The following is a 27,275-nucleotide window of genomic DNA, read 5'->3' as shown; positions in this document are numbered from 1 at the left end:
CATATAATATTATTGATAATCCCACAAACCAAATTGTATGTACAATCATGACCGATAAACTCGTCATGGAATAGGATACCGTAACAAAACCCTGGCATCTTTGGAAATAAGTGTGTACTTCGCGTACAAAATTTCACAGAACTTATCGCAGAACTTGTCCTTAATAGTTTTTCTGCTCATCAAACATAATCAGAAAACCACTTTTGAATGTTGTAGTTTGGCTGGAATCCCTTTCGGGGAGCTCAGTTGCCTTGCGCCTAGTAAAATGTCTGAATCATAAACTTGGACCCGATCGCTGAAAAGACACATTCTTTAAAGATGTTGCTGCTGCCAGCCTTAAGCCCGGCGACTTTCATGGGTTGTTCTATTGAGAGCTCTACCGAGTGTTTGTGGTATCCACGCAAGCTGTGTTAGAACGCTCCCGGATAGCGCGCCAGTACATTGAGTGCGCATAGCGGGAAAAAACGCTCACAGGCAGAATATAATGGACGAACTTCTTCGGCTAGCTGTGACAATGTCACAATTTAAGCTTTCATAAAAAGTGCCCTCATATCATAACCAGGTCTTTCTAAATGAATCCCGTTTTCACAAGTCCGCGAAAACAACAATTTACCCCAAGGGTTTTGTTAAATGCATTATTACGGAAGCTTATTCCATCCCATTTGATTGAAACATAAGGATTAGTGTGTGGTTGTCAGATTACTTCTCGGCTTTAGATATTTTGCGAAACCCCGTCTCAGTCAGAAACCCCCACGGGAAAAATTTGTGCAAACCCGGGGAGCACGTCTCTTGCTCTGCTCCGGACTTAAACACGCCACTGTGTATAGCTAAATACACCGACATGCCATTATTAAAGGCACAGTCGAGACACGTTTGTTAAAAAAAATCGAAAAGACCAGTATGCTCACTTAATGTATCCCAACGTACACATAATTTAAAAAAAAAATTGCTCATCTGGTCATCGAAGTAGCAAGAGAAAATGAACGAAAAGCACCCGTGTTGCATTACTTTGTGTGCTTCCTGATGCATAATAAAAGGCTTCAGCTGATGATGTATTTTATTATTTGGGTGAGAAGTTACCTCTCTCTCTCAAAAACTACGTTACTTCAAAGGGAGCCGTTTCTCACAATGTTTTGTACCATCAACAGCTTTTCAACGCTCGTTACCAAGTAATTTGTTTAGGCTAACACTTATTATGAGTAACTATTAACTGTGTCAAGTGCTTTTAATGTCCGCTTGGGGTATTAACTATCGTCCATCAACAACGTTACTTAGCGGCGATTAGCGGCAACTCCGTGACAGGTATAAGGAAATGGGTCAGAGTATTTCATCATGTCACTTTCTTGAAGTAAAACCTGCTTCTTACACCCCCCAATCTCTCTCTGTCTCCCTTTTCCATTTCTCAGAGGATAATGACGAGAAGAAGCTTTTAGCGGAGCAACTGCTGCAGGATATCATCGGTAAACTGACTGAAGATGATGTAGGCCAGGAAGAGGATTACGCACCTAGTTATGCAGGGGAGGAGGAGGAGGAGGAGTCTATTCTGGATGCAGGAATGGTTGATGAGGAAATTGAATATGACGTTCGGGAGAAAGAAGAAGAAGGTGTGTTTGCTAAGGAGAAGTTTGGTTTGTTTGTAGAATAGTTTATTGAATTTGATTTTGTTTGTTTTGTGTTTGTCAACTGGCAAAGGTTTACAAACTTGGCCCTACATGGGCAGAATTTCAACGAGATAAAAAGCAAACGTGTTGCTGAAAACTGTTCTGCTAAGCAACATTTGGCAGGATTTAGGACAAATTGTTACATTGTATTCTGAGTGTCAACCTTATTCGGGCAATCACATTTGCGTGCCTAAGCAGTTCTATGAATTTTATACAAATTTCACAACCTTGCTTAATAAACCTTTTCAATAATCGGTTTCTTTACCAAACGTACTGTATTTTTCTCAAACACTTGACGACTTACAAAGCTGAAACTTAAATAGGTAAATTGAATTACATACATATTTGTTCACGATAAGTAGGGATTCATATGCCATGGCTAGAAACTTGATCCACACAAGTTATCAAAACATTTAAATCACATTTCCGCCACTTTTCTGCCCCCTTTATCTCGACCACAGTGTACGACGACCTGTTAGAATTAGTGGATCAAGAGATCGACAAGGTCATCGAAAACATCGCCGATGACATCATGCTAGAGCTGGAGGATGAGGAGAAGGAGGGGTTAGAGACCGGTGACTCGTCGGAGGGGACTGAAGCAGGAGACTACGAGGGTGAAGAGTTAGACGGCACGAGCTTGGAGACTAGCGTAGCCGAAGAGGAGGAGAGTGTGGATGAGACGCCAGAGGGTTCAGTGTTTGATTTAGGTGAGCAAATTATATTTCTGAGATGATGAGACTTTGTTGACAATTTAAGAGGCGCAATAACAAATTTAGTAAACAAAACTAGTGAAAACAAGCGTCGGCAGTCAAAATCATGCTGAAGTCACACACGTGACTCACAATAATGGTATCTCCTTCCGGGGAGAGTTCGAGGCAAGTACGAGGTTTAAAGGCACTTGACATTATTGGTAATTTATCAAAATAGTTGTAAGCAAACAACTTACCTGGGTAACGAGCAATGGAGAGCTGTTTATAGTCTACAACATTGTAAGAAACGGCTCCCTATGAAGTAATGTTGTTTGCGAGACAGAGGTAATTTCTCATTCGAATAAGTATACAAGACTTCAGCTTAAGTATTTTATTATGCATTATGAAAGCACACCAAGCTGTGCAACAAGGGAATTTGTTCGTTTATTATTCCCAAGTGTTCACAGGTTTTATATTTTATGCAATAAGTTTAAGGATACACGGAGTAAGTACTGATTGTTGACATTATTAACAGAGGTGTCCCGTGCCTTTAAAAAGACGCGAGACATCTTCTCGCAATGTCTGGAAAGATTGAAAGTAGTATAATGAGGAGACGGCAGGTGGTCCTCCTTACGGGGTTGATTGGGAAAAGATGATCAAGGATGAACAGATGAGTTCTTCGAGGACTGCTGTACTGATTATTACATCAATTATTGGCTCTGTCTCCATCTCTCGCTCATCTCTCTGGCCATAGGCAGGCGATAGTTTCTGCAGAGTTTCATGTGTACTTTATAACATGGCTTCCATAATGATGAGATGTGTGGAACGACCTTGTTTTCAAAAGGTTGCATGAACTAGTGTTACACGAAGAGGACCATACACCAATGTATTTATTTTGGTTTTACCTTTACGCCGATGTGTTTTAGCACTGTATAGTCAGTACGTTCCCGAGTTATGTGGAAAAAAAACTACACATCAGTGGTTCATAGAGGTTTGCAACTTCTTTTTTTTCACAGTTCTTCATTCTCAATTAGTGTGTAGGTTGTGGGGGGTTTTCGGTCACGACATGCCACAGTGATGACGATCTTAATGTTCAAAACCGTCAGTTTGAGTCGTTTGTTTCAAAGGTTTGTTGGTTTATTGTGTAGAGTTTCCCTCATACCCATTTGAATTTTTTTCTTGTTAATCTATTTTTCTTTTCTTTTCTTTTTTGCAGATGAAGGTGAAGAGTGCCCATCCCTGCAATACTTTATCGACGACTGTAACATAGTTAACAACTACGTCGATCTTGGGGCGGACGGATATAAGGATCTATTTACTGGGGCGTGTAACCGCCACCAACTGTGCTATACATGTGTAAGTTGTATTCAAACGTATAGGATCTTTTCGAAACCACGGCTTAAAGGAACACGTTGCCTTGGATCGGTCGAGTTGGTCTATTAAAAGCGTTTGAAACCGTTTGTTATGAAATGCATATGGTTAGAAAGATTTTTTTAAAGTAGAATATAATGATCCACACAAGTATCACTCAAAATTGCACGGTTTTCATTTTACGTCGCGAACAAACACGGTCGGCCATTTATGGGAGTTAAAGTTTTGACTCCCATAAATGGCCGACCGTGTTTGTCGACGAGGTAAAACGAAAACCACGCAATTTCGATGCATATTTGTGTAGATCATTGTATTCTTCTTTTACAACATCTTTCTAACCATAACGATTTTATAACAAACGGTTTTAAAAGACCAACTCGACCGATCCAAGGCAACGTGTTCCTTTAAGCTCCAGATTCGGCTCAGGGTAGCCTGGCCCCGCGGGTATTTTGACAACTGCGCGTGCTTGGCGTACGGGCTCAGACCTTCCGACGAAAGAACGTAGCCTGAAGCCAATTCAAAAGCCGAAGCCCAATCTGGCCCACTCTGGGTATTAATAATGGAAGCCGTGTATTCGAAAAAGGCCACAATATAGAATGACTTACATGAAACGTCACAAGACCCAAACAGCCCTTTCCTCGCGAGGCCATCAGTGGGTGCGTTCGATTAGCTTCACTGGGTCGACCCCGCGGTGATCATTCGGCTGAGCCCCTGACAACAGCTAATCGAACGATCATCCACCCTCTCGTGGTGACGCCATGCACCTAGGGCCAGCCCAAAGTGACCCATTCCACAAGCAGGACACTTGGGGCTGACCCGGGTGAGCCCCTGGAATGTCTTCAAAGCAATTCGAAAGTACCGGGGGCAGACCGGGGTCGACCAAGGGAAGCTAATCGAACGCACCCAGTGTAAACCTAGACTGGTCCCCTGCCTTTATTCGCAGTGATAAAGCCAGGTATTTCAAATGGATAAAATGATTTCATTGGATACACGTGTATAAAGGTAAGCGTTCCATGTTTGGCCTTGATTAGTCAGGGTTATTAGTCAGGGTGATGTGCAGCTGACAAACATCACCTTGGACCAATCAAAACAGCTTTACTTCCGATTTTCTGCTTGCAGTGCACTCTATGTGTCATGTACAGAGTGCAAACGTACTTGCAAGTTGCATACTTGACTCGATGCTCCATGTCAAATGAATGTAAGGGAAAAGGTGATTATGGACGGTGTTAGATTTGAATATTGTCTAGTAATGACGTGCTTGATCACTCACTACCGCTTAAATTTGAGTTCCTTGGACTATCGAGACATTTACTATGTCCCATGATTAGGGGCAAACTTTTGCCTATATGTAAGAGACACTGAACACCCATACACATTTCTGAATTGATGTGTATCGCACAATGGCATCAGGGGCTGCTCATCTGGAGGTTGGTAAACAAATGTTGGCCCTACCCATTTGACAAAGCAGCTTTCTCCATAGTGTACGGAATTAAAATGTAAGCGGTACATTGGGACTAAGAAAGTCATTGTACTAGACATCATTCAAATCTAACTCGCAAATGGCTGACATAAATAACACTGCCCAAGAATGGCCTTAATATTTCATTTGTTTTATGTTTGTTTTTTTATAGGGAAGTTACTATGACGTAGATGCAAAGCTCTGCGACGAGCTCTTTAAAGCTGAAATTCTGTCTCGGTGTCCATCAAAAGACACCGACTGCAAACAACGAGCTAAATATTTCTGGCTGGTGGCGAGAAACAACAGAATCCACGTCCCGGACTCGCCGTCTGTATGCGGAGATCCCTGCTTGCTCGAGTTCCTCGTGGAAGTTTAATAAAGGTTATTATTTTACATGAGTTCATTTTTGTTTCTTTTGTTTTTAAAGGTGTTGTACACTTTCGAAAATTAAGCGGACATCTAAGTAAATTCAGTTTGCGGTAACACCAATATGGATATTTTACTGTGTAGATTTGTTCTTGAAAACTTTTGTCTGCCACAGGAGTAGATTTCTGAAATCGGGAGACCGCTTGTGGTTAGAAAACTGCTTATTATTTGGTAAAATACCTTGGGTAGGTCGGGCATTGCTCGGGAATCAATAGATCAATGCTTAGTGGACTTCTTGTCTTCGCTGCCATGTATTGAGTTCTCCGTTGGTACTCAAAATAATTGTTAGCATAAAACTTGCTTGGTAACCAGCAACGGAGAGCTGTTGATAGTTTTACAAAATTTTGAGAAACGGCTCCCTCTACGTAGTAACGTAGTTTTTGGGAAAGAAGTTATTTCTCACTCAAGTATCGGAATCTAATGAAAGACTTCAGTCCTGAACCTTTTTTTTAGGCATCTCAAAGCACACAAAGATTCGTGCAACAAGGATGTGTTTTCTTTCATTATTCTTCTACAAGTTTGATGACCAATTGAGTCAAATTGTTCACAGATTTGCTAATTTAATGCATGTGTTGCGAGTTAAAGAAACACCAAGTACTGATTGCAAAATGTGTGGCCTGTGTCTTTAAATCTCTCTTTGCGTACAACAAATCTATCTTAGTCTGTATTTGACTGTTGATGGAAAAAATATTGCCCGCCGATAACACATCGAACAATCCTGGAAGATTTATAATGTATTGTGTGTTACAATTAATATCAACGTACAACACTTGGAATTTTGTTTTGTTAATATTTCAGATGCAAACATTAAACTTATAGCCGGCTCATATCACCCAGAAGAAACAGATCGCTTGACGTTTCTACCAACATCTCTACCAAAGCAAGGTTGTGGCGTCATTTGCAGCTTTCACATCGAAGGAAAAGTAACATTATGACCACTATTAGCAACGTTCTTATACTGATATATAGTTAAACTTTCTAAAATGTTTCACATTTTTTATATTTCATGACAAACAAAATATATTCGTTTCGATGTTCAGCCTTCCAGAGAAGAAACTGGGGCCTTGCTTGGGTGACGGCGACGTCATCAGATTTATGACGTCATCGGGTCGATGACATTCTTATAGCATGTTGAATGCTCTAAGCATATTTGCATGTGACACTGGGTGTGGTTAATGGCTATTGTTAGTGTGCTTTGTGAATAATTGTTTGAGAGAGAGAAAACTAAATAATAATATATAAATTCAAAACGGTGCAATCAAACAGGTCACATTTTACCGAAAAATGTGAATTTGTAATAATAGATTTGAAAGAAGCATTCCATGATTATATCATAAGCCTTATGTATAAAATAAACAATGTGGACTTTCTGAGAACAGTGGTTAAGGAATGCAGACAAATGGGTGGTCTTTATAATACCAGACAAATAGCGCCCTCAAGCTTGTAACATTTTGAAATTTGTAAACGGGGAATTGACAGCATTCTTGGGCGGGGAGTTGGAAGGGGCTGCGTTCCTAATTGAACTGTAATTCGCAATTGGGTAAGTTTTTAACTCATCAATGAAGTACAAATTGTTGGTGACTTGATTTTCTCTTTCATTCATGTAAATGTATGCATTATTATACCAAAGGTTCGTTGGATGTGCAATATTGATATATTTATTTGACTCTGCGAGTTTTAAATTAAGGTTTCCTGTGATTTTAGTCTTTATGATTCTCCTATAATATTAATATTATTATATTAAGCAAGATGTTGTTAAGGATGTATTCATATTTTGGTGGAAATCTTGCCATATTTATTCAGATGTTTATAGATAATTGTGATTTTGTCCGTTGTATATGTTGTTTATAAAACAACCCTTTCATCATGTCACAGCCTTGAAAATCATGATTGCACCGCTTATCACCTTAAAAAAAGGGTAGGCTTAGTCTTTGAACGTCGGTTTAGGAGATGGTTAAAGACAGTGGACACTATTGGTAATTGTCAAAGACCAGTCTTCTCATTTGGTGTATCTCAACACATGAATAAAATAACAAACCTGTGAAAATTTGAGCTCGATTGGTCGTCGGAGTTGCGAGATAACTATGAAAGACAAAAAACACCATTGTCACACGAAGTTGTGTGCTTTCAGATGCTTGATTTCGAGACCTCAAATTCAAACTTGAGGTCTCGAAATCAAATTCGTGGAAAATTACTTCTTTCTCGAAAACTAAGTCACTTCTGAGGGAGCCGTTTCTCACAATGTTTTATACTATCAACCTCTCCCCATTACTCGTTACCAAATGAGGTTTTATGCTGATAATTATTTTGAGTAATTACCAATAGTGTCCACTGCCTTTAATAATAAGAAGCAACAATCTCGGCAAGAAAACAAATGTTGAATCAGTATTAAAATTCTGACCAGGTAGCGGCCATCTTTGTTTGGTATTCCATGGTGCACAGTACTTCAATATATATGTTAAAGGCACTGGACACTATTGATAATTGTCAAAGACCAGTCTTCTCACTTGGTATATCTCAACATAATGCATCAAATAACAAACCTGTGAACATTTGAATTCAATTGGTCGTCGAAGTTGCCAGATAATATAGTGAAAGTAAAAGCATCCTTGTCACACGAAGTTAGATGCTTGATTTCGAGACCTCCAAGTCTAATTCTGAGGTCTCGAATTCAAATTTGTGGAAAATTACTTCTTTCTCGAAAACTATACATTACTTTACTTAAACAGTTAAAAATGTCCCATGTCACGAATAAATTATATGTCCTATACAAATATACCAAAAACCAAATGTACACGTCATTCATAAGTTTCACAGAAAAGTTGCAATGTTTATCAAAAAGTTCAAACTTGTGCCAACCCAGTTAAAAACAGGTTGTGACATTCGAGACCTACAAAATGGTGGACACTTGTAAACAAAAAGAAAAGTGTAGAGCCTAGAGGAAAACAGATTTGGGCTTTATCAAAATAATTTTATGTCCAGCTTTAAATGGATTTGTCTTCGGTCTCTGTGTGTTTCTGTCTACATGTAATTTGTGTGTGACTTTTTTTTCTTTTTTTGCCAGATGTTGTGATAACATTTTTATTTTCCGCAGCTTCTTTGAATATTTCTTGCACGAAATTTAATAAGCTTAGTAATTACTTATTACTTCAGTGTAGAGTCACCCAGCCATCATTTGGATAATGTATGTCATCAGTACAACAAGGGCCCAATTTCATAGAGCTGCTACGCACAAAAAAAAATGCCTAGCATGAACATTTCTTTCTTGACAAAAACAGGATCACCAACCAAATTTCCACGTGATTAACAAACGGAAATTGGGTCGGTAGTCCTGTTTTTATCAAGGAAGAAATTTCATGCTAAGCAATTTTTTGTGCTTAGCAGCTCTATGAAATTGGGCCCACTGCAGGTCTATTGAGGAATGTATATTGCGCTTTGAGCTGTCTTGTTCCTTGAATCTTAATACGTTTTACTCATTGCGGTAACCATACTATTTTTGTCTGCTTGCAATTGTAGATAGAGCAAAATGTACTTTAAACTTTAAGTCCAACTGACGGTTGGGGTATTGCTCACTTACAGGCTAGAGAAAAATGCAGTCAGAATTACATCAGAGTCTTCACCTCAACTGTGAATTTGGCACTCTATGAGTTCCTTTGATATTTAAATCAGTTAGTTATTCCTTTGAAGGCATCACCAAGTGTGATCAACCATGACCATGGGTCCTATAGACCATACGCTGGCTGGATCTGTTATGTAGGATTTGAAACTTTGCATGGTGGAAATACGATATAGAAAGGTTTGCGGTACTACCATGTAATGAACATCTCTAATGAGCTGGGGTGGTTCTGAAAAGAATTGTTGGTTTCAACTCGACGTTTCTATCAGATATGCTCTGATCGTCTTCATAAAAAGATCTGATATCTTTCTCTCAGTTTACATCTTGCAGCCAGCAGCACCACTTCGCCGCACAGTGAATAATTTGAAAGATGAGTATTCTAGCATGTTAACTTTAGCTTCCGGTTCATCACTGTGGTGTTTCCATTTTGGCAGTAGTATACAGCTATATGTACATCACAGTGGCCTAGTTTTTACGGACACTCCCTACAAAAATAACTCGAATGAAGCGAAGTCATTAGTTGAGATATTTCTTGATTTTCCACATTATGCAAATGAACAAAATTAGTCAGGTCCCCTCTGAACAGGTGCGTTGAAAAGTCATTACGTCACACGCGAGATTATCGAATGCGCGCACTGACTCTAAACTCGTCATGATTAGGCCGCGTCTTAATTAAGTCATGTTCGTCACCGAGTGTTGCTATTCAGCCAACGACCAAAGCTGTGGCCAAGTTACTAATACGGCCTATAAGGTACAGTGTATGCTTTTATAGATTATCATGAAGTGATCATTGAACATTAGTATTTAAATAATAATATAAACGTTTGTGAGGCCTATAATATATGTGATACCCAAAATAATGTTTTAATTTGTTGTCGTTGTAGAGGTGAAAACTAAAACTATAAAGTGAGTGATGAACAGGCATATTATATAGATACCCTAAACATGTTTTAATGTATTCTTGTTGTAAAATTAATTATTATAAAAGCGTGTGGATTTCGTTAAAACGAAACAACCTGCGGCCATACTGTACTTAAACCGATACGGCAGTTTACAAAGTAATCAATGTTTATTTTTGTGAACTGTACTTATTTATTGCAAATATTTATATTTGTGTCAATTAAAATCAAGGCTTTAGATAGGAGAGTAGTGTAACCCGATATCGCACTGCACCATTGCACAACAAACAACACTGTCATGACAACCCACTCCCACACCAGACACTTTTTGAAATAGGAAATTGCTTTAAAGGTAACACCCAAAAAAAATTACAACCACGAAATATGTTTTTACTTATGTCGTAAGAAATTTCTTAGTCGATAACCCTCTGAAAGCTCTTATTCTGTTCTATCGGATGGGTATACAACCCACGAAATAATCCACTAACGAAATAATTTAAGGGACCATCGAAAATAACTTACCTTGAATTGACAAGAAGTGGCTGGTTTCGGACTGGGAGAATCACGGTGAAATCGATGGAATTAATTTCTAATTAATTTTTTTTTTGTTAAAAAAAACTAACAACTAATAATAATAAATTAAATTCCCACCCGAATGTATAGCGCCCTCTTGTGGCTTAATGTACCAAAAGACGATAATAAGTAATGGCTTCACGACGTAGTAGCTTTTGTATGTCTCATTGTACGAATGTTCTCCAATTGCACAAAACAGCAGCAGATGACGTGTTCTGTTAACAGGGCATCCAAAAGCAATTTCTTTTATTTTTTATAACCACTGTATTACCAAAGCAAAAAGCACACTGGCTGGTCAGCACTGGGCTAAGCTTCGGAAAAGCTGCTGAGCAAAATAGTTTTGGTAATTAAATCAAATTATTGCGGAGCAGAAAAGGGTTACCATCCGAAATACTTTGTAATGTTTTACTGGTTCCCTGCTTATCTCTGCTGTTCTCAATGCTTGATAATTGCCTTTATGATTTTTATTAAAAATTGACAAAACGCAAATCCATTAATTTTGGAATACACTCTCAAAACAGAACATTCAATGGCCAATTTCATATAACCTGTTTGCACAAAAAATGCTAAGCACAGAATAGTATCGCTTGGCAGGAACTGGTTACCAGCCACAAGTACACTTTACAAGTTTGTATTGTTGTGGCTGGTGCCCCGTTAAGAAGCTAATATTAGCAAAGAATATGTCAGGCCGTATGTTTTAGCTAAGCCGATTAATTGTAAAATTTGGCCTAGATCATGTGTCTTTGGGTAGAAAGGGCCCTTAAAGATTTTAGTTTTGAAAAAAGTATTATCTTTAGAATGGAATGGATGTCATTGTTTGTTATTCTACCTTCTTCGAAGACACACAGCAGCAGCCTGTTATGCTACCACACACTTAAACCATGCGCTAAGGTCGAGTGTCTCGTCATCAAGGGTAGCCTTTTGTCAAGGCCCTTTTGGTTTTGACAGCTTCCTCAACGCTTTGTAGATAGAGGCACATACAAGAGCTCACCAAGCCACGACGGCTTGACAAAGGCTACACCAGGTGCAGCATAATAATGCAAATCCATCGTGAACTTGCACACACGGCGCAATATCTTTTCCAATACTTGGTGACAATTTTGTTCTGCACAATGGCTTTGCCATAATATCATCATGGGTCTTTTACAATTATTGAGCAAGACGTTGATTAAACGGCAGTTGTTATGAATACTATTATAATGTTAGTGCATTTTGTTCTTTATCGCAATAATAAAACTTCTTATATCCCAAAGCGTAACATTTTATTTGCGTGTTTGAATTTTGTTTGTTCTGGTTTTGATTTCTTCGTATCACGAAGGGGGAAATTTCCAACTCTTTTCTTCATGTTCTTATGTTCCGGTAATTTGAATACGCTATCTCTAGGGAGACATCTAAGATTGAGATAAACACGTTGTTTTTGATGATGGTGTGATGGCTCCTTGATGAACGTCAAAAATAGAAGAAGTGACGTCATTTCGAAAATGAAAACTCGCGAGAAGCGGCTCAAATATCGAAAGTTCGTGTTTTCATTATTAATAATATGTAAAAAAAAATAACGAAATAAAAAATGTGAAAAATAGTGTATTTTTTGGGGGGCTTAAAGTCATCTGGAAATAGAATTTTTTTCTTTCAAACATAAGAGTATATGCTTACGAACAATAAGACAGTTTTTTTAGTAATTGTTTGTCACGATTTATATATGTTAAAAATTATATAAAGTTGTTTGGGGGGCTGACTCCGCCTACCCCTTTTGTGACGTCAATCGAGGCAGACTTTGCCTGCAATGCGTATAGTAAACACACGTGCAAAGTGCATGTACGTCCAAGTCGTGAGTTGGTACATTTCAAAAAGTGTTTTCTGCATTCAGCAGCAAAACACCTGGTCGGCATTGCTGGAAAAAAAAAACCTTTTTTTTTTTTACTTACAAACAACTTACAAACTCACGACTTGGTCCGTACGTGTACTTTGCAATTGTGTTTACTCTACGCATTACAGGCAAAGTCTGCCTCGATTGACGTCAGGAACAGCGCCCTCTCGGGTCGGGGTCTACTCTTAAATTTGTAAATAACATAAGAACTGAATTTATAAAACCTTAGTTAACTGTTTATTCACATTCCACTCATCAAAACACATATATTAGTGACAAAAGCTTTATTTTGAAAAAATACCACTTCCAGGTGACTTTAAAATGCAATTTCACTCCTTTCACTTCTATTAACTAAGATGATGCGCGAAACTACGAGAAAACCCTTTTCGTTTTACCTGTTTTGGTTTGTGGCATACTTACACATGAATGGTGATCGTAAGCGCAGAGTTTGGCGGTAAGCAGAACCATGAAATTGGGCCCCGGTGAAGTATTTCGATGGATAAACGACTGGTGTCAGGGGTGTTAACCAATCGAAAGTAGATTTTAGATACATTACAGGAGATTGAGCGTGGAGACGTCGTATCTCTAGTGAGTCCCAGTTTGGTTTTCAAAAAAAAAATCGCTGATCTCGCTTTAAAGACCCTGAACACGTTTGTTAATTGTCAAAGAAAATTCTGAACGAAAAGACACCCTTGTTGTTCAAACTGCCCAGAAGTATTGTATTACTTAGTGAGAAATTACCTCTTTCTCAAAAACTGTGTTACTTCAGAGGGAGTCGTTTCTCACAATGTCTATATTTTGATTAATATTACCAAACGTGTGCAGTGCCTTTTAATACGTATAGAGATTATAGTTAAACTGAGTGAAGCCTCCTATAAGTGATATAGTTTGGGTGACAGTGCAAAGCAGTATTTTATTTATTTATTTATTTATTTATTTATTTATTTATTTATTTTAAATCTTTAGACATACACAATAGTTACAAGTTGTACAGGGGCTGTCAAGGTTAAAACAAAAGTATACAACTGTCATCAGAAGATGTGTAAAACCAGACCCCTGCCAACGATAAAAATATAATTATACAATATAAAAAGGTGATTGCACTGAAACATTTTAAAATCACACAAAAGAAATCATTATAAAACACAAGCAAAACCAGACTATTGAAAACAAACAAACTACACCCACAACAAAGCACCGCAGCGATAACTGGAAGGGACAACAATTAAAAATAAAAAACCATGGACTAAAAACCCTAAAAAAAAAAAACCGATATCGACCTTGAGTATTATCTAGATTCAGATAGTGATTACAAAGAATCAGCTTCGTGCGGTTAAAGGGCACAGGACACCTTTGGCATCGTCAACGACCATAATTTCATCTTTAGAACAAATAGGAGTCACAAATTACACAAATTGTGTACGGGTTCATACCATGGTGTAATTACCCCATCTTTAAAAAAGAAAAACAAAAGACAGCGAAAAGGATGCTTGCCAATGCGCTGCTAAGTTCTATTAAAAAACAACTGTGGGTGCGTTCGTTTAGCTTCCCTGGGTCGACCCCGGTGTGTGGCGGGTTTTTTTTTTTTTAGGACGAACGTGGGTAATTATCTGCGCACGTTCGTCCTGGAAAAAGAAAACGCCACACACCGGGGTCGACACAGGGAAGCTAAACGAACGCACCCATTAGCAAACTCGATACCAGTTTATAAATCTCTATTGTGAAAAAGAACACACCATTAATTTTTTTTTTCAGACACTGCGTTTTCTCAATACAATCACGGAGAAAGGATCCCTATGATACAATCGTGTGGAATGAGATGGCACTTTTTTCTTGTCACGCTGCGCAGCGTGCCTTGGTGATTTTTTGCTGAATCATTCTTCACTGCTGATGGTCAAACGTGTGCTATTTTATATTGGCAGTCTTCATCATCCTGTTCGGTTGCTCGTATAGACTTCATCATTACCGGACCGTAGTGGCAAAACTGGTCTGCACTGCACTTTGAACCCGAGGTATGTAGCCTAATACTTTCTGGTTGCACCGCACATGATGTTCCGACATCCCTCGGTGTTCCGACACTTTAATGTATTTTTCTAATCTTAAATGCACTTTTGTTAATTGTCAAAGACTAGCCTTCATAGTTGGGGTATCTCAAATATACATAAAATAACAAACCTGTGAAAATTGAGCTCAATCAGTCATCGAATTTGCGAGATATGAATGAAAGAAAAAACACCCTTGTCACACGAAGGTGTGTGCGTTTAGATGGTTGATTTCGAGACCTCAAGTTCTAAATCTGAGGTCTTGAAATCAAATTCGTGGAAAATTACTTCTTTCTCGGAAACTATGGCACTTCAGAGGGTGCCGTTTCTCACAATGTTTTATACCATCAAACTCTCCCTATTACTTGTCACCAAGAAAGGTTTTATGCTAATAATTATTTTGAGTAATTACCAATAGTGTCCACTGCCTTTAACCACCAACAACTCTCTAGCGAGTATAGATCATAAAAAAAATGAGTTAGTCTGAACATGGTTGTCGTAATCAGTCGCCCTTCATTTTTGCATAGTCCAAAAAAAAACCGTAAACAAAATCACTAGATAGGCCCTATTACATGGTTGCACTAATCCAGCCGTGCACATTGGAGCGGCGTTGTCATTCTTTCGCAACACTTTTAGCTATCTAAAAAACAGCGTTGTTTACTGTGTATGTGCCGACACCATAGTGTATTAATTTTCCTAATTTTAATCTTAACCCTATAAACATATTTTGTAAATCATCAGTGGTTCTTCAGAACATGGCTTTCAGAACATAGAGATGTCGTAATTTAATAGAGCTGTCATTATTACTTTCATCTTTGCGCTGATAAAAACGTAAACAAAATGGTTACACTAATCCAGCCGTGCACAATGGCGCAGCATCGTTCTTGTATATCACCATGGATGAAGAAATAACAATCAACCCTTTCTAAAAACCAGCCTTGTTTATTTTGTATGATTAAATGATAATGAGGAAAATGCAATGCCCGTGCAATATCGTCTATAAATTCGCTCGTGACCACGCAACTGTAATCATGCACAACAACAGGGAGACACATCGTACAAACGTTGGGTCATGGTTAGACTTGGTTCCAAGTCTTTGATCGTGGCTTTTTAGCGTGATAGCTAATAATGTGGGGCCACTTTTCGCAGCTGAGATGCAGAAGAATAACCGCGATCTAAGACTTGAAATCAAGTCTAGGTCATGGTTTGTGTTCCAAAATATTAAAACCCTACCACACATGCACTGAATTAGCCCTGGCGGCCTTACACTTTCGTATTGTACTACACAGTATCTGTGTACGGAGAAAGAGTCGTATATAGGGCTAGCACTGAATGATACTCTCCTGTCCATCCGGATATTTCCATTTGAGGATGGCGGGGAGGGGGTTGACCAAGTTCACACATTAAACCATGGAGTACCATGATGATGGAAACCCGTGCAACCAGCCATGATACTTAGTGGTGGCGTGTATGAACGAAGCAGTGTGTCGTATAAAATGTCATTTAAGGGTCATTAAAATTATAACAGACACTTGCGAGACGACTTTGTTTTTCATGAGACGATGTAGGCCCTTTTTCCCCCTAGCTGTTACGTCGTCAATACTTTGCGGTAAACAGTTATGTTTATACAATTGCCTACAATAATATTTTTAAAGATGCTAAGTCAGATTTTTGGCCCCAAACATTAAAAAAATTATATTTTTTTTGAGTGAATGGTATTTCAAAGAGTATCACCCGCTCTAACGAAAAAAAAGTTTAACTTTTACTTTTAATGGTCAAGAACCATGACAAAAATTTCTTATAAAACACATAAGAGTTGGTCACGTGATATATTGTCGGGATCCCGACAAAAACTAATTTTAAGCACTTTATTTCACTGCTACTAATAATTGGCAGACTTTTCGAGCAATGGCTCAAATGAAAGCTTGTAACTTTCTCGACCCCCATCAAAATACCTATTGGGGGTCAAATCGGCCAAAAATCTGACATAGCATCTTTAATACAGTTACAAGATTGAGTTTGGCTTGTAACCTTATTCTGGTAAGCATAATTGTGTAAGCATAAATACAACTTAGGGTGCGAAAAGCAAGCAAAACTTTGAAGTGTTTCAGTTTGATGTCACCTAATAGTATTCCACAATCAGCCCAATTTATAGAAAACAACTGTTATGTGAGCTCCCATCCTTGTGCTTAAAGTACAAAACACTTTTCAATTCAATTGAACAATGAGTTGAGATAAAACACAACACAAACTATCACGAAGAAGGCTTATCATTAACATGGCAACGGGTAAGCAAACACACACAAAAAAAGCCTAATGAATGTGAACTTCCTTTGGTGAGATTCGGGACATTCAAACAGTCCTCAATTGAATCGACTCCAGGATCAAAGCACTCCATTAAAACTGTATTTTCCCAAAATCAAATAGTGTTTTCCCAAAACTTAAAGGAATACGTTGCCTTGGATCAGTCGAGTTGGTCTTTGAAAAGCGTTTGTTATAATATGCATATGGGTAGAAAGATGCTGTAAAAGTAGAATACAATGATCCACACAAACATGCCTCGAAAATGCACGGTTTTTCTTTTACCTCGTTGACTAACACGGTCGGCCATTTATGGGAGTCAAATTTTTGACTCCCATAAATGGCCAACCGTGTTTGTTCGCACAGTAAAAGGAAAACCACGCAATTTCGAGGCAAATTGTGTGGATCATTGTATTCTACTTTTAAATCATCTTTCTACCCATATGGATTTCATAACAAACGGTTACAAACGCTTTTGTATAGACCAACTCGTCCGATCCAAGGCAACGTGTTCCTTTAATCTGCTTATACATGTTTTGATAGAAGTATGCCTGATCACTGCGGGGAAACACCACAAAAGTATAATGCTCCTTTAAATTTCACTTCTGTTACAAATCATTTATGTTTTGAAGGACAATGACATTTCATGCAGAAATATTTCAAGTGATGATTTCTACTGTCACCATCATTAAACCGTGTAAGTTTTGTGTAAATCTGTGATCTTCAAGATTTTGTTTTCCTACCAATTCTGCATTGTTCCTTAAATAATATAAATTTCAACAGTGGTGTATGGTATCCCTTTCTATATAGAACTGCAATTACGATGGGGGGTTCGAGCAGCGTGGAACTGCAGACCAAACGTGTCGTCATCATCGGCGGTGGCTACGGTGGTGTCGCTGTGGCCAATAAACTTATCGGGAAATGTCAGCTGACTTTAATTGACCCAAAGGAGGCTTTGCATCACTGCATAGCAGCTCTGAGAGCCTGCACTGAAGACGGTAAGAGAATGATGGTTTTTTTTCAAACAGGGGGGGGGGGGGGTCACAATATGAAGCGCCACCAAGAGACTGTTACAGAAAGAAGACAGTCTAAAACTGTGTCCGGAAATGTAATTGGAGTCCTTGCATAACAAGAGCCTACTAGTACATGGATTGCACTTGACGTCAATGGCCACCATCATTGAGTAAACGTGCACGCAAGAAAGCTTATCATTGGCTGAGAGTTGTCGCAGCGTGTACACGTGTGATATTTTCCCATTATATTTGACATCAAAGATACCGGGCAATGACGTCATTCATAATCCATTGTGGCTCTAAAAACAAAAGTGTTTTCTTTCGAATTTCGGAATATTTGGCGAATATTTGAATGACTTTGAGAGGGGAAACAATGTAGAAATTGATCATGTCTTTCCTTCATTTGATACTGAAGGTCTCTCTGAGAAGACGTTTATCCCATACGAGCCAACGTTCGGCGAGAGTTTCAAACGCGGAACAGTTGTGTCCATAGACGTTAAGTCGAAAAAGGTTCTTTTGTCCGGAGGCGAGTCGATTTTCTACGATTATCTCATCATAGCAACGGGGAGCCAGGGACCGTTTCCCGGTAACGTAGAGGGCGGAGAGGACACCGATGTATACGTATCGCAGTATACAGCCATGTTTCAGAAGGTAGGATAACAACATAGCGATAAAGGTATATCCCTTCGCTGTACAAGTTTTAATTGGGTGTGTTGCTTTACTTGGAAGGTAATTTTATGTGATTGCAATTACCGAAATTCTTGCACTGAGCCGACGAATTAATGCTGTTTTATATATAGAAGAGTTTGCGGTAACACCATGTAATAACAATCTCTAAATGAGTTGGGGTGGTTCTGAAAAGAACCGTTGGATTAACTCGACGTTTCGATCAGTATGCTCTGATCGTCTTCTGGAGAATGCTGTTTTGGGCTGGGTTTTTTTGGCACATAACCTTTACGAATTTTTGAAAAACATACCTTTCGTTTTTACTTTCACAGGTCAAGTCGGCCAACGAGATTGTAGTCATCGGTGGTGGGGCCGTAGGGCTTGAGATGGCGGGTGAGATTGCCACCGACTTCCCCGATAAGTCAGTAACAGTCGTTCACTCCAGAGACTACCTCGTGGAGGGTGATGAGCTGAGGCCTAAATTCAGAGAAGGGGTCAGGAAACAACTCGCAGCTAAGGGAGTCAAACTAGTACTCGGTATAATTAATGAAAAGTTTTTGAAAATTAATTACATTTACAACATACTGTACATTGTGGATTAAAGGCACCGGACACAATTGGTTATTGTCAAAGACCAGCTCTAATTATGCATACAATAACAACTCTGACATGTAAAATGTCTACTCAACACGGTAGTTACATAACATGGTAGTTACATAACTTCAAAAACAGTCCCACATCTTGCAGGAAATACTGTGTTACAGCGCCAGGAGCGTCACTGAGTGACGGACATGTGCGCTATATAAGAAGCCACAATTATTATTATTATTAATTATTAGTTACATAACTTATTCTCAAAAACTACGTTTCTTCCAGAGGGAACCGTTTATCCACAATGTTTTATACTATTGACAGAAACTCTGCATACAAGTGCTCTTTATAACCGCCATATCTCAAAATCTGTCTATAAAAACTATATTTTAGCCAATATTATTATTATTTATTTTGTTTGTCGGCAGGCGAGAAGGTTACTAATCTTGACGACATCCCCAGGGATGGATCTTCCAAGTGTACGTTAAAGACAAACAAAGGGACTGAGATCCAGGCTGATCTTGCCATCGTATGCATCGGGCAGCCATGCAATTCATCCGCGTACGCAACATCACTTGGTATGACAACCCATCCATTCGTCGTACATGGTTCTTTATTTATTTATTTCTTACCTTTCTTTCTATAGTGCAGCCTTCGTGGTTGAAGATAATTGAAGATAAATGCCAGACATACCGGGGCGAACCCCTTATCTTTTCGATAAGTGAATGTGCATGTACTGGGATATTTTACCTGCATTGATAGTTTTTAAAACGACACACGGGACCATACGGCTTTACGCCCCACCCTAAGGACAGAGCAAAGGTTAAGTGTTAGCTTAAGGACACAAGTGTCATGACTGGGACTGGAACCCAATGATCAGACACAAACAGTTCCCACGACGGCAAGAACATTAATAGTAAAGGCCCGGTCGCACAGGTCTCGATAACGAGAGCGAAAACGAGAACGAAACCGAGAACGTTGAAAATGCACGCCCTCGATTGGGTGAGTAACCGAGGGCGTATCCGCGTGGAGCAATTCAACCAATAGAATGCGATTTATTTGCGTAGTTATCGTTATCGTTGTCGTCATATTGCTGCAGTGTGACTCGGCCTTTAGAGGTTATTATTTATAGACACCAAACGAGGCCTATACTTGTTTAAAACTTGTGGATGCTTGTATTATTCCAGAAACCAATATGACGGAGCGTGGGTATCTCAGGGTCAATGATCACCTTCAGGTTGAAGGGTTTACAGACGTATTCGCTCTTGGGGACTGTTCCGAGTCTGGCTCACTCAAAATGGCCTATTTGGCCGGTCAACAAGGAGAATTGGTTGCTGCTAACATTTTGTCCATTGCCGAGGGAAAACGGCTTAAAAAATGGAAAAAGCGTAAGTAATCTTCCTCAGCAGACCTAACTTTGTAAACACTCCTCTGTATTTTAACTGGGGGAGCTCAGAAATGTGTAGACTTAACCCAAGTCGAACTTTCGTCGAGTCCTTCGTCGCGTCCAATTCACTGAAAAACTGCATCTTAATCGGAGCATTATTTCACCGCTTTGTTGTGCGCCCTCACTCGCCAGGAAAGTGCCAATTAACCGCGACCCAAGTCACTGGATTGCCAATAGAGGGCGCATGTTAAAAAAAGCTCATCTGCCGCGGCTATTGACTCGACAAGCACGAGACCCGACTTGAAAAGTTTGTTAAAAGGCAAAATCAAGGCCTGAAGTCTGTTATTGTTTAGGCATCGGAAAACAGACAAATTAATTGTGCGACAAGGGTGTGATTTCTTTAACTATTCACTTGCAACTTTAATGACCAGTTGAGCCCAAATTATTCTCGCTTGGTGTGTCCTAACATATGCATACAATAACAAACCTGTGAACATTTGAACTAAATTGGTCGTCGAAGTTAGGAGAGAATCATGGAAGAAAAACACCCTTGTCACACAAGTTGTGTGCTGTCAGATGCTCGACCTCAGCCTAGGTCTCGAAGTAAACTCAAATAATTATTTTAGTTTCAAAAAATATACTTCTTTCTCAAAAACTTCAACTTCAGAGGGAGCCGTTTCTCACAAAGATTGTATAGTATTAACAGCTCTCCCATTGCTCATTACCAAGAAAGTTGTTATGCCAAAAATTATTTTGTGTAACCAATAGTGTACATTGCCTGTAAGGGAAATTAATTTGTTGTTGTTTTTTGTCTCTTCTTAAACAGCCGGACCGATGATTGTCCTACCGATTGGGCGAGACGGTGGTATGTTTCAAGCAGGGCCAGTTGTCTTAGGATCTTTCTTCGCCAGAAAGATCAAGAGCGAGCATCTTTTTCTTCCGAAGTTTTGGGGCGAGATGAAACAAAAATTTCCCAAGTCCTTTCACTGAACATTAAAGGCAGTGGACACTATTGGTAATTGTGGTACTTTTACTTCTCTTTTTTTTCATCTCAAAGCGCATATAGGGACTTCTCTGTGATTGTGATATGCGCTCTACAAAAATGGTTCATTATTATTATTATTATTGTCAAAGACTAGCCTTCACAGTTGGTGTATCTCAACATAAGCATAAAATAACAAACCTGTGAAAATTTGAGCTCAACGGTCATCGAACTTGCGTGAACATAATGAAAGAAAAAAACACCCTTGTCACACGAAGTTGTGTGCATTTAGATGGTTGATTTCGAGACCTCAAGTTCTAAATCTGAGGTCTCGAAATCAAATTCGTGGAAAATTACGTCTTTCTCTAAAACTATGGCACTTCAGAGGGAGCCGTTTCTCACAATGTTTTATACAATCAACCTCTCCCTATTACTCGTCACCAAGTAAGGTTTTATGCCAATAAGTATTTTGAGTAATTACCAATAGTGTCCACTGCCTTTAAGTGTGAGCCTGTATGTTTTTAATTGAAGGGTTAGCTGGAAGAGAGTGCTGGAAATAAAACAAAAAATCGTTTTTTATTGCTAGTGTCAGGCATTCTCATGCTGTAAAAAGTAAATAGATTCATGTTGTGAAACGAATATTTTTGTTATCACATTAAAATGGGAGACTTTGGAACGCTAGATGGCAATTTCCATTGTTTACGTAGTTCTGAGCATGCGTACATTGCCGAGAACAATGGATTTTACCTGGTAAGTCTGCTGCCACCAAGCGTCCCAAAAGTCTCCCATTGGTGCACGGTGTAAATAAATTGAGTCCTATCGACCCTCCTAATTTTAAACTTAGCCCTCCTACAGCTGTCTGACCACTCAATAATGTGGTTTTAAACTATAGATTAATTATAATGCCAGCCTGCAATGTGGTATCATGTGGCGAATGTAAAGTACTAACTCCATAGAGAAAGGACCACGTTGGTCTTTTCTCTATGGTATAGTCTACGTATTATTTAAGCCAAGTTAAAAAAAACAAAAAACATGTTTAGCGTCCCCGCCCGCTTCCTTTCTACAGGCCGCCTCTTTTTTTTTTTTTTTTTTTTTTTTAAGGGTTATTTTAAGCGATTTCAGCTAAAACAATCTGAATGTCTTGTCTGAATGTCTTGCCCAAAGTGTTTCATTTAAACAGAATGGCGGCCATCTTGAAATAAAAAAAGCAAAAAGCCCCTCCTCCTTCCTTTTTTTGAGAAAACCGGACGCTAAACATGTTTCTTTTTTTACTCGGCCTTTATTGCATCTTTACTTGTTTGGTCAATCATCAAGTATAGGATAATGCCCGAGGTGCGCGCCATTCGGGGGTAAGAATGGCCCGAGCGCGACTTAACCCACACCTGGGACGTCATGCTATTGTTAAAATCGCTCCACTATTTTGCACGAATGGCGCGTTATTGCTGGAGAGCGCGTCACGTGGGGATGTTTAAACCGTTGATAATGGCCAGTGTTTATAACCGGTTGTCCGCGCTAGTCTTGATGCAAGACGATGCATAGGGGCGCTGTCAGTGAGTTGGCCATTGTCTGTCCCAGGCATCCCTACATAAGCCTCTGCTTCCAGATGATGCCTCCATACTCTATTTATTTATTTTTCTCTGCCTCGTTAAAAATATTTGTTCATTGGTTAATCCTTCAAAAAAATGGTTTGTACTCTGTTTTCATAAAGTATGCAAATAAAATATGTAAGTTTGAATGAATGAATGAGTAGTCGCCTAAAGAAATTTAGATGAAGGAGTGTGCAAACAAAAGCTGATAAGAAGAAGGGGGGAAACTGTCAACATATCAGGAGTGAATTAATTTTGTTTCTTTTCCAGTTGACTTGGACATGTCCGTTCACTAAAAGAAGCTTCACTATTAGAGATTGCACAAATTAATATTACGTAAAAAAAATAATAATATTATGTGGCTTTTAACTTTTGGTAGATCAGTGTCATGTGCACTCAATGCAGTCCTATGATATTCAACTCTATTATTAAATAGTATTTGGTGTATTTTACATACTGCTATTACCATTTCGCATGGATAAATAAAGCACATTAGAAAGATCCAAACTTACTATTATATATTTATTTATTTACTCATTAATTATTAATTTATTTCCACAAAGCCTCCAGAAATTGAGAGTATAAAAAAATAAGAGTCCATCAGATTACAATAAAAGGTACATGAACGCGTAATTAAATAAACACGAAAACCCTGATACTCATGGACCATCTTGAAAAACGGTAAAACTGATTGTCAGAACGACCTCGAGCAGTAATTCGTGAATTAACTCAAATCAAGAAGAAGAAGAATTTTAACTGATGTTCACACTTAATCTTTATCAGTTATGAAAATTAATCCCTAATAAAAATGACAAATCTAGCATTTGGACTCAATCAGTATAACTATTGTGGCGGGCAATTGCAAACTATTACAGGCAAATTACAATTTGATCCTTGGCCTAACTATTCTCTAGGCTTAAAGACCATCGAGGGGTCTAAAGGCTGTGAGACGAGGTCCGTTTTGGAGGAAATATACCGCCGATTGCGTAATGATCAGTCTAATTATGTTAGGTACACAAACACAAGTTACACGTAAGCAAAGAAACCTTGACAAATTGGCTGTCGGTAAAACTGATCACTAGATCCTTTATTGCACAATCAATATTCAATCAAATCATATACATAATTGGGCAGGGATTCGTTTATTAAGCACTTTTCTCTCAGGGTCAATGAATATACATCTCAACAACACATTAAATCAGTACTACTGCATACCCCATGAATACACATACCCTTGCTCTAATGTAACCACAAGTAACCCTTTGCTTTATCAAAAGTAACTCAAAGTAACCCTTTGCTAGACCCAAAGCCACTCTAAGTAACCCTTTGCTTTATCAAAAGTAGCTCAAAGTAACCCTTTGCTAGACCCAAAGCCACTCTAAGTAACCCTTTGCTTTATCCACAGTAATTCAAAGTAACCCTTTGCTTTATCAAAGTAGCTCTAAGTAACCCTTTGCTAGACCCAAAGCCACTCTAAGTAACCCTTTGCTTTATCAAAAGTAGCTCTAAGTAACCCTTTGATAGACCCAAAGTAACCATGTAACCTGATGACGCCTACTTTGTAACCTGATGACACTTACTTTGTAATCATGTAACCCTCTCTTTACTTTTACTTTATATATCTGAAACCCTTATATTTGCACAACGGCTCACAGAGCACTAAATATTGGGTACAACCACCAATACAAGAAAACAACAAATACCCGAAAGTAACCACACCAAACCACACTTCCCGAACTGTGTTCACACTTACTGCAAGCCAAAAGCTTTAACAGTGTGCCTCTACACGTTCCCAGTGCAGCACAAAAACCACGAAAACCCAGCTTAATTCCTACACTACCAGGAGGTGTTCTTTACCTGGTCACAAGCCAAAGCATTTGCGACCGGAAACTATACACTCAACTAGCGTGTCACATGACCACAATCACAGCCTAACTTAATTCTTACACTACCAGAAGGTGTTCTTTACCTTGTCACAAGCCAAAGCATTTGTGACTGGAAACGTTACACTCGACTAGTGTGTCACAATAACACAATTACATGAAATACACCTAGAAATACTCAACAACTTATGCAATAACAATTCCGTAGACCCCCGGCCTATCATATAAGAATACAAAATAAACACGTATAAGACCCCTGGCCTATCACATAAAATGCAAGGATAAACTCAATATGCAAGAATGAACAAACTAATATATACACTTTGTACAGAAAAATTAACTTACGATCACTCCCGCTCCATCCACGAACTATTTACACAGCACCTCCTGTTGGAGGTCTTCCGCTACACACACCTGACTCGTAACTGCCCTCTACACGCTAGCCCCCGGTGCCATGCCTCTACACATGCGGTCCCAGATCGCTAACCGCGCACGCTAACCTGATCACTGCGCACGCGCACCATGCCAGCCTGAGTCACTGCGCACGCGCACCCTGCCAGCCTGAGTCACTGCAAGCGCTTAGGCTCCGCCCACTTGCCCCGATCGCCCAGCCACACAGCAAACACATGCAAACACATGGACTTCACTAAACAGTCACATGTTCGTCACATGCATTTCCGCTACACTATTATAAATCAACAATGAATAACCACTAAATATTACAATGTCCCTAAATAGATGGAAAATGTCAACCCACATAGTTGCAATAAAAGAGTTCTTTTGTCTCGGCAGTTCAACAGTGAAAATTCTAACTGTACGTCTTAGCAGATTGACAGCTCAAGTCAGATTGCAGCTATTTGCCACAAGACCAAATTTAAAGGCAGTGGACACTATTGGTAATTACTCAAAATAATTATTAGCATATAACCTCACTTGGTAACGAGTAATGGGGAGAGGTTGGTAGTATAAAACATCGTGAGTCGAAACGGCTCCCTCTGAAGTGGAGTAGTTTTCGAGAAAGAACTATTTTTCCACGAATTTGATTTCGAGACCTCAAGTTTAGAATTTGAGGTCTCGAAATCAAGCATCTGAAAGCACACAACTTCGTGTGACACGGGTGGTTTTTTTTTCTTTCACTGTTATTTCGCAACTCCGACGACCAATCGAGCTCAAATTTTCACAGTTTTGTTGTTTTATGCATGCTGAGATACAGCAAGTGAGAAGACTGGTCTTTGACATTTACCAATAGTGTCCACTGGCTTTAAACGGAAAGTCTTCGGATTGTTTTCAGAAACACCAACAACCCATATCCGACAAGAAGCTTCAAGCACAGGTTCAAACAAGGACATACGAGATAACTTTGTTTATCCCGTCTTAAAGACACTGGACACCTTTGGCAACTGTAAAAGACCAGTCTTCTCCCTTGGCGTATCTCAACATTTATTATGCACAAAATAACAAACCTGTGAAAATTTGAACTCAATTGGTTGTAGATGTTGCGAGATAATAATGGGGAACACCATTGTCACACAAAATTGGTGTGTTTCATAAAGATGCTTGATTTTGATACCTCAAAACCGAATTCAAATTTAAGTGGAAAACTACTTCTTTCTCGAAAACACGTTATTTCAGAGCAAGCCGTTTCTCACAATGTTTTATACTATCAACAGCTCTCCATTGATTGTTAACAAAAAATATATAATGGTAACTAATACAGTGGCTACCAATAGTGTAAAGTACCTTTAATGAGAAAGGAGTTTAGTCACCCAACACTTTCTTGATGATGAGAATTAAACTAGCTCAAGTCATCACCCAAAGCTAAATTGTTGTTATTGTAATACAAAAAGTAATAACATAACTTTATTATTATATTAATCTCACTTCGTTTTGATGTTGTCCAGAATTTACTCGGCTATTCTAGAAATCCATGACAATTTAAAAATAAATACTTTGTAATTTTGTATTTTGACAGCTACATTCAAGATTTCAACGTCATGCAGAATACCAACCAAATTATGCAACTTTTTTTCGTTGTCTTTGTTTGTGATAACTTCGCCTTTAAATCATCATTCCGTTGATAGTGTAACGCAGAGATTTATATGATTATTATATGCAAGACTCTGGTTAATTAGAACTGAAGAAGAAGCGTGTTGCGAGCAGACTGGAGTATATAGAGAGTGACGACGACTGAAGAAAACACATGAAACAATTGACTGGGTCTGATCTTGGTTTATTAAGAAGTTGACTTATAGCAGTACAATAA

At 38.9% G+C, this 27,275-nt stretch overlaps 2 protein-coding genes across 4 annotated transcripts in view; both read left to right on the top strand.

The window, feature by feature from the left end:
- The window catches only part of LOC139945141 (uncharacterized), a 63,528-nt gene extending 51,581 nt beyond the window's left edge, over positions 1-11,947 (top strand). Inside the window, exons 4-8 of the mRNA XM_071942419.1 lie at positions 1,407-1,604; positions 2,123-2,368; positions 3,567-3,706; positions 5,353-5,561; positions 6,405-11,947. Coding sequence (XP_071798520.1) covers positions 1,407-1,604; positions 2,123-2,368; positions 3,567-3,706; positions 5,353-5,556 — 788 coding nt within the window. The 3' untranslated portion in view covers positions 5,557-5,561; positions 6,405-11,947. The remainder of the gene's footprint in view (positions 1-1,406; positions 1,605-2,122; positions 2,369-3,566; positions 3,707-5,352; positions 5,562-6,404) is intronic.
- Positions 11,948-14,252: 2,305 nt separating this feature from the next.
- On the top strand, positions 14,253-26,320 carry LOC139945052 (ferroptosis suppressor protein 1-like). Of its 3 annotated transcripts, XM_071942309.1 has the most exons (8): positions 14,253-14,573; positions 17,715-17,902; positions 18,333-18,568; positions 18,916-19,120; positions 19,603-19,752; positions 20,362-20,562; positions 21,388-21,576; positions 26,304-26,320. In XM_071942309.1, the coding sequence occupies exons 2-7, from the start codon at positions 17,728-17,730 to the stop codon at positions 21,549-21,551; spliced, it is 1,131 nt and encodes a 376-aa protein (XP_071798410.1). In that variant the 5' UTR covers positions 14,253-14,573; positions 17,715-17,727; the 3' UTR covers positions 21,552-21,576; positions 26,304-26,320. The 3 variants fall into 3 exon arrangements, with proteins under 3 accessions (XP_071798410.1, XP_071798409.1, XP_071798411.1); XM_071942308.1 differs by lacking the exon at positions 26,304-26,320 and having other exon boundaries at positions 21,388-23,640; XM_071942310.1 differs by lacking the exons at positions 20,362-20,562; positions 26,304-26,320 and having other exon boundaries at positions 21,388-23,640.
- Positions 26,321-27,275: the final 955 nt, after the last annotated feature.

This window comes from Asterias amurensis, chromosome 12 (assembly GCF_032118995.1).
Source record: "Asterias amurensis chromosome 12, ASM3211899v1".
Taxonomy (NCBI): domain Eukaryota; kingdom Metazoa; phylum Echinodermata; class Asteroidea; order Forcipulatida; family Asteriidae; genus Asterias; species Asterias amurensis.
The sequence above is the reverse complement of the archived record's forward strand: the minus strand, read 5'-3'. Positions and strand labels throughout refer to the sequence as shown.